The following is an 8,257-nucleotide window of genomic DNA, read 5'->3' as shown; positions in this document are numbered from 1 at the left end:
GGAACGTCAAGAAACAATCTACTGTGTGCACCAACTTTAGACACACTGGTTGAAAACTTGTTGAACTCGTTACAGGTACAACTTTACAAATAGTTTAATACTCCTAATTTCTACAATAGTTTTGGCAAACTAACTTTTTAACATTTTATTGAAATTTATAAAACTATGTAAGAACCTTGGTTTAGTATATATTGCTTTGGTTGGGTTAAATTCAGCTATTAACAATTGTGTGGCAATGAGAGTGGTTTTATTGACCAGCTAAAACAGCATTTTGAAGCAGACAAAGGTTTGTGTTTAGAACCTGTGTTCTGGCATGTTCTTGGAATTCATACCTGAGTTGATAGCTTGTGTTCAATATATTGTGTGCAAGATCTCATCCTTATTGTAAAGTGTAATTTGATCCTGTTTTTAAGTGCAGTTTTTAAACGTTCATTCTTTGTTTATTTTAACTGCATACCTTATCTCCATTTTCTAATGGCCATTACTGAAGTGGTTTACACATCATATTTCACTACAAATTAATGTGCCAAAAAAGATGTTTAATAAGCTGTATCTTCTCAATCACTCTACCAGACCTATTGCATGGTATTGCAAATATGGACTTGCAAATATGATTTCTGTTACAATTCATCATTTTGATCAGTTTGATGTTATCTATTCCCAGTCTTGTTTCTCTTGTAATAGAGGGGGAAAAATAAATGTGCAAACATACAAACTTTGCTATGGAGCATGGAGTCCTTCAGATTTTAATAGATAAACATCTTATTGCTTAATAGATAAACATCTACCAAAGGACCAGAACTGTGTGTGCATGTGTGTGAGGGACAGTAACACTCATGATTTTAAGATTAAGTGAATCTGTTCAATCAACAGGTATGTCAGGTATCAAAAGCACCTGCCTGTCCATACACGTCTCAGTTGCACAGCCCTAGATGTTTTGTTTCATACCATGTGTGACTAACATGTTTCTTTCCCCTCTAAGTTATCTATTGTGTGCATTTCTGATTACCATTCTGAGTATATGTTTCTTTCCAGCATGAAAATAAATAACTTAAATCACTTTTGAATGTTGCTGTTTGTACTCCCTGATGCTGAATTGGAATTGATCAGGTATATACTAGGAAATATAGTCTAAACCTATAAATGTGATTAAGATTATATTTATTGGATTTTAATTCACTAAACCTGTCTGAAATGGAATTACGATCAAATGTTGCCATATTTTTCTGATCAATAACGTCAGTGTTTTTCTGAAGATGAATTTAGGTAGCTAGCAGTACCTCAGCTTCTGTTGAAAATACATACATGTTTAATATGTTACACACTGTCTGCAATTGTTTCAGTTTATATTCATAAACTGAAATAGTCATTAAATTTAACCAGTGACTAAGCAAGAATGAGTGCAATTAAATAAAAAGACCTGGCAACTTAAAATATGAACGTGACCCCGAAAGACCTCACGTGCTATACCTGGTGTATCCACAGGGTGGCCCCTGTTGGTGGAAATTCTGCAAAAGGCATGAATACACAGCCAGGTTTTCTCTAATCTCATAATTCGTATTTAGGACATAGAAATTTTTCTGTTTTCTCTTCAGTAGGTGGATAGGTATTTAAAAATACCTTTCCAAGCAGATGTTGGCCATACTTGTGCATGTCGAAGCATATTTAATAGTAAAGGATAAACCCATTGATTAATCAAAATCCATTTCACATTGAGTTAATGTTCATGTTTGTAATGTAATGTTTTTTAGGTTTTAGTGTTATTATATCACTCTGCCACACCAGTTTCACACTCAGAAAGTGATTTTAATATGTACAGACAAGGCTTCCTTCTTTTAAATGATTAATATAACAAACACTTTAAACTGACGCATTCACCGTGATGCCATATACAGTAGACCACCAGTATAGCTATATTTCTCAAGTGAAAGGCAGCAGAACAGATTGGCTTAAATTCAAAGTGGAGGTTTGAAAGTGGGAAACTTGGTGCATGAATCAAGCAGGAAGCAACTTCCTCAAAGCTTTCAAATGGCAATGTGAACCATGAAGGGAATCAGTGCTGTACACATCTGCATAAAGGTTTAAGCTGCTCCAATCCATCTATGTCATCTGCAGTGTGCTGCCCCAGAGAAAGTATCTTATTCCCCTGTGCAGGTCAGCGCAGACAGGATATAGAGGGATTGAAGCAGTCGTATAACTGCAGACCCCACACTAGAAAAAACAAGAAATCCAGACAGCAGGTGTAGAACGGTCAATACCCATGGTGTAGGTTCAAGTCGCAGGTCTTTCCAGTATCGAGAATTCTGCTTCATTTGGGTTGTTCAACATTGTTGGCACTACATGTTTTCGAGGGGATCTTCTAACATAAGACCAATTTGTAAGTCCTTGTGAGGACAGCGTGTGGCCATATGTATGTGTGTCAGTGTGTTACTCTGTTTGCTTCCTGACGTTGGGCTCTAGGAGTAGCAGTCTCCCGTGGATAGAGGTATGCACATCTGTTTATGTCATTAAAAGGCCAAGGCAGGATGGAGCCGTCTATTCGTTTCACTTAACAATCTGGAAACAAGCTCTCTTTCACATGGACAAGGTAGAAATCCCCCTGGATAACCGCTCTGATTTAAGGAGACTGAGAAACAGCACTGTTTTCACTCCAGACATTGAGATAGAAAGCACCAATGTGTAACATGAGATAGAATTAAACAGCATTTGCTTCTTTGCCTCTACAGCAGGAGGATATGGGCTCAATCTCTTGGCACAAGTAGGCAATGGTGAGAGGAAATGGCTCAGGGTTCAGATCTTGCTTTTTGTCCTGGAGGCTTGTAGTTTGGGGTCACTGATCAATTTCCCCTAGAAAAACAGTTTCTCTGAGGGTCATTTTCTATGCTTTCCAACAGGTTTTGGAGAAAATGAGCAAATGAAGAAAAAAGACACAGATTGCCTCATGAGTAGTTATGATGATTTGATTAACCTTGAATGAACATACAAGAGCAAGATGCACATTTGATTTTTTATCCTTTTCAGCCTTTTTAACCTAAAATTATGGACTAAGCAAACGTCTAAATGTACATCAAGGCAGGTGACACAGTAAGATACTTAAGCAACAAAGTTACATAAAACAGCAGCATCCTTATACTCACCTTATGGTGATATGGATCAAGGTTATGCCTGAATAGAAAGCAGGGAAAGAAGGCTGTGCACTTTCCACATAATGTTGGCTGATCAAAAATACATCTGGTAAAGGTGTTTCACAACATCTGGGAAAGGAATATTAATATGATCTATGAGTCAAGGAGAGAGGCTCCTTTGATTACATTAACATACTGCCAGACCGTATGGAGCAATTCGGCAGAACTGTTCTCAATTCTGTTTCCTGGAGCAGTTTCTTCATTTGCATTGCAAATGTATGCATTTATCATCACTGGGGTATTGTTGAGCACACAGAACATTGACAGTTTTATTCTTTTATATTATCATTTTGGAGTGTGAAAAGAGGATGATGATGATTTTGAATGTTTTCTGCTGGTAACCCTCTTCATTTATCACTGCAGTGCCCTCCGGTTATGGATCAAAACTTAAATAATTTCAGGAAATTTCCAAACATGTTCTTTTTTCCTCTTCATAAGTTGTCCAACAACAGTTGTTCTTTTGGTTCGTGTGAGGTGTAGTGGCTAGAGTAGTGCACGTTGGACCAAAGGGTTGTGGACGTTGCTGTTTTACCCTTGAATAAGGCACTTTGCTTCATTTACTTAGTACAAAAAAAAATCCAGTTCCAATCCAAGTTTTTTTTAGTATGAAATTGTATGATGACCTGGATGACCATTTTTAGTACTCAATAATGCCTTTACTAACTAAACTGAACTTTTAACCAATGCCATTTTAAGTTGAAAAAGTCCATTGTGTTTTTAACTTGTAAGGTCACACATGGGTAAATATAACAGGAACTAGACATCTGACCTTTGACATCACTTTGGACCCCACAGAGACTTTGGTGTCCTGCCAAGTACTAACTTCTCACTGCAGAAATGCGAAATACTACTTTCTTTTCTTTTCCGGTACAAAAATGAGTTGCTTTTTGGAATTCAGATGGATCTGGTTAGAATTGTTTCAAGAAAAACAGAAGCGGTAGTCTTAAACAAACATAACATGCTTCTTTGTGCACGAAGACCTGCTGGCTAACAGTGACATCGCCACAGCAGAAATGGAAATCTGAGTTACAGGTCTCTGCTTGCATGTTATTCATTTCCTCCCCCCTCAGCCAGTCTGTGGGGCTGCTGCAGTGGTTCAGCTGGAGTTTCTGCCTCTCACCAGCAGGGGCACCAGTGAGGAGGCTCAGGAACAGTGTTCTGAGTGTAACCACAGTTCTGCCACAGTCTCCCCCAGTTCCTCCTGCCTGCTCTTTGAATAAGATGGGTCTCTTGTGCTGTTCTTCTGCCCTGCTGAGGATGGGGCTCCTACTGGCCTCCCTGGCACTTTTTGTGAGCATCTGTGAGGGCCGATCGGAGGCATCCCGCGGGGTGGCCATCCCCTTCGTGTTTGACCCAAAAGCAATATGCGACCCACCGTGCAAGCATGCAGGAATCTGTATCCGAAACAACACTTGCTTCTGTTCAAAGGGCTACGAGGGAGAGGTCTGCCAATATGGTGATGTAAAACTTTTTGATTTTCTTACTCAAAAATGGTTAATTATGGAAGCGAGGAAAATATTCAGTGCATTAAAAAACAATGAAGAATTTGATATAAACGGCAAGTCCATTTAAATTTGCATGTACTGTTTTATATGATGTTAAGACTAAACTTGTGACTGATGCATACTACAGATGCACAGTATAAGAATTTAAAAACCTTTAATCAGAGAGTTAACTGCTTTCTACAACAATGCTAAAGGAGAATATATGACTTAATGTTGATTGCAGCTAACTGCTATCCCAAGTGTAAAAATGGAGGAGAGTGCCTTCGTCCTGGGAAATGTCGATGTCCTCCAGGATTTGGAGGAAAATATTGTCATAAAGGTAACTTTTGCATTTAGCATTCTTATACAGTATATATCTGTATTTTTGAGGATGGAAGATTTAGTTTCTTTGGACAGTGTCAGTGAAACAAATTAATAAATGTGTATATGCATTTTTCCCTATGTTTGACTATGTTGATATGTGATGGTTTATGTGTATGTGTGTCCGTCTGTGTGCGTGTATGTGTGTGAATTTGTGGTTGTATTTTTTGTCACTGTCTCTTTCTCTGCGTACATTGTGATGGAGGATGCTGACTGTAGTGAGTACGTGAACATGTGTGTGTCTCTCAGAGTTTCTGTGGTTCACATCCCTTTGTGTGAAGGATGCTGGAATGGTGGGTTGGTTTGCGTAATTACACTGTCTCTCAGTTTCAGCGGTGGGTGATGGGGGATTCAAAGTGGGGGAGTCTGTGCATATGTGCTCGTGTGTGGTGTGTGTATTTAGCTGGGTGGTGTTTGATTAATGATTTCTGATGGTAAATACTGAATGTGGAGTGTGTGTAAGCATTGTCCCACTGTCTCTGTTTCACAGTGGTGTGTGACGGTGGATGCTGGAATGGAGGGGACTGCATTGCAGTGAATGGAGTTGTGAAATGTCTCTGTCCCTCCAGCTGGACTGGCTCCAGATGTCAAGAAGGTGTGTGTACTTCCTTTACATCTTTGTAAACCTGTGTGGTCAGGAATTCAGACTGAACTCAGAGAGAGTGTCCCTGGCAGAGTATTGTTCCTTGACTTACTGCTTGCACTACACAGTGCTTTTATGTTAATAGTGTAGTAGTACAGTAGTGACATGGTCACATGATAGTCAGTTTAGTGTGAATGACTGTGTGCTCCCAGCTGTAAATAATTCTGAATGAATTCCTTCCTCAATGGTGTAAGAATGTCCTGCATGTACCTAGAGAACATAAGTGATTTGTTGCTTCCTGATGTGGTGAATGTCTCAATGGTGTCCCCGCAGCGATCTGTCCCCAGGGCTGCAGGAATGGGGGCAGTTGTGTTGCCCCAGGAATCTGCAGCTGTCCTGATGGTTGGCTGGGAGGAGCCTGCCACACTGGTAAGTTCTGATAAGGGGGCTAACATACCAATCATCTCTTAGGAAATAAACCACTCAGGTTATTTATTAGCATTAGAACTGTAGCCCTTGATTTTCAAAAAAAAAAAAAACATCTGATTTGGATTAGGAGAAAACTATCCTAAGAACCCTGACCACATTTCACTGAGCACTCCGAAAACAGCACACACAGCAAAATAGGTTTACAGCAAAGCAATGAATTGAATAAATCACTTCCTTAACTGTAATGAGCAACAGAGCTAGGCCAATTCAATGCAGATTTTTCATCATTATGTGTTGGAAATAGGTGCATCTGCAGTTATTTTAAGTTGAAAAAGATAGGGTGGTTGTCTACCCTCATTGGATACCTGGCAAATAGCCATGTCTATACATTGTTCAGCAAAACTGTTAAAAAATGTTTCACAGTGAGTAAAAACAGTGACCCCCAAACAGCTGCCCAACATAAATTTAAGAAAAGAGCTGGAGACATTTAGCAAAGGATCACCTGTGGCAAAAACAGACACACAGATACAATGCATAGACAAGTAATGATTATGGACAAGGCCACAAAGACAGTGGGATTTTTATTGCTGGCTTGGCCTGGTGACAGGAAGTGTGTCTGGTTCTTTTTTTTTATAGAGGAGACACCTGTGTTATTATACCTCGTCAAACTGCATGAACGACCCATCGGGTCAATCCACTGAGACGATACCCATAATTTGCTACTTCTGGCTTAGTTCAACAAATACTAATCAGAAGCGTTAAAAATAATGACATCAGTTTATAAACTAATTAGTTAGGTGATGAAAAAAATACGTGGGAACACAGATCAAAATGTACATTTTTTTTCCCCTGAAATTAATTACATGTGAAATAATGTCCTCATTCTTTAATACATCTTAAGTGGTATGATGTTATATCAACTAGTTTCTTCTATGATAAAATGTAGAGATGCAAGTTATGATACCAAGCAAACAATCTGTGCTTCACAGTAAGGAACCTCTCCTGCATCTGTGTGTGGATAAATACCCACCCCCTTCCCTTTCCCTACAGCTGTGTGTAAGCGCCCATGTCTGAATGGGGGAAAGTGTGTTTCTCCTGATGTTTGCCGATGTCGCCCCCCCTTCTCTGGACCACGGTGTGAGGAAAGAAAGAAGTTGTTCTAACCAGGGGGCAACAAACGGTCAAATGGCCTACACCACAGTACTACAGAAGAACAAGGACCAAAACGAATTCTTCATTCTAATGCGTAAACCTAATCAATATGGTGCTATAAATAAAATCTTTTCTATTTAAACATGTACATTTTTTGAAAGAAACATTAAACTTAAAGCTTGGAAGTTTCAACTTGAAACAAAGACTGAGGAAGTTATGCAGGGAAAGTATGTAGGCACTTCCTGCTGTTTGAAAGCATTCTGTATTACATTCTGTACCAAATAAAATTAAAAGAAATTTTGTTTAAATAATGGATCCTGGTTCACTATCATTTTTTACTCATGGTTCTTATCAGTTGGTATTATGAATTACTATATTTTACAATTAGTCAACTTGTTATATTGTTGGCCAACTACTGAGAGCAGAATTGCAGTGATTGAAGAGAATGCTTAAATAGAGATAAAATATTTTATTTAAAAAATACTTGATTTATAACAAAGTAAATGCATCTAAAATACTCAACTATAATTTATTTTCAAAAAAGTTTTTGCATTCCAAATATAGAGTACACAACCAACATGAACTTCAAAATTGTTCTCAATTGACTCTTTTCAATGTACAAGATTTTAAAGCAAATTTTATAGAAACCTCTCTTTAATATCCAGTACTATAACAAGTAAAAATTAAAAACCCTCATAATTGATCACAGGTAGATTTGACAGAACCATTGTCATTTAAATTGGCTGGAATTTGTACATATTTTTTCTTTCTGTGAAAAAGCATAAAAATATCCTGTCAAATAAGAAAATTAAATTATCCTGCTCAGTATGATGTATGCAAATGAGTAACATAAATACAGACTTCTAACAGAAATGCCTACATTTTTTCCAGACATATAAATATTGCTTTAAATGACACAGTGCACATCAATTAGTAAAGAAAACATACATACACACAAACTAACAAAATAGCATTACATAATAAAGCAGGGACTGAATAAAAACTTTGACCAAAATATCTTTAACACACTATAAGCCAAAGGT

At 38.0% G+C, this 8,257-nt stretch overlaps 1 protein-coding gene across 1 annotated transcript; it reads left to right on the top strand.

Annotated features, from left to right (window-relative positions):
* Positions 1-4,398: 4,398 nt before the first annotated feature.
* LOC118784008 (von Willebrand factor D and EGF domains) lies at positions 4,399-7,275 on the top strand. Its single transcript, XM_036537974.1, has 5 exons — positions 4,399-4,641; positions 4,914-5,009; positions 5,541-5,645; positions 5,967-6,062; positions 7,113-7,275. The coding sequence occupies exons 1-5, from the start codon at positions 4,407-4,409 to the stop codon at positions 7,223-7,225; spliced, it is 645 nt and encodes a 214-aa protein (XP_036393867.1). The 5' UTR covers positions 4,399-4,406; the 3' UTR covers positions 7,226-7,275.
* The last annotated feature ends 982 nt before the right edge of the window (positions 7,276-8,257 follow it).

This window comes from Megalops cyprinoides, chromosome 10 (genome assembly GCF_013368585.1).
Source record: "Megalops cyprinoides isolate fMegCyp1 chromosome 10, fMegCyp1.pri, whole genome shotgun sequence".
Classification (NCBI taxonomy): domain Eukaryota; kingdom Metazoa; phylum Chordata; class Actinopteri; order Elopiformes; family Megalopidae; genus Megalops; species Megalops cyprinoides.
This window is presented reverse-complemented; position numbering and strand designations above follow the sequence as displayed.

Coding starts and splice junctions, on each gene's coding strand:
- LOC118784008 (XM_036537974.1), top strand. CDS start 4,407: ATGGGTCTCTTGTGCTGTTCTTCTGCCCTGCTGAGGATGGGGCTCCTA. Junction 5,646..5,966: donor TGGCTCCAGATGTCAAGAAG/GTGTGTGTACTT, acceptor GTGTCCCCGCAG/CGATCTGTCCCCAGGGCTGC. Junction 6,063..7,112: donor GGGAGGAGCCTGCCACACTG/GTAAGTTCTGAT, acceptor CTTTCCCTACAG/CTGTGTGTAAGCGCCCATGT.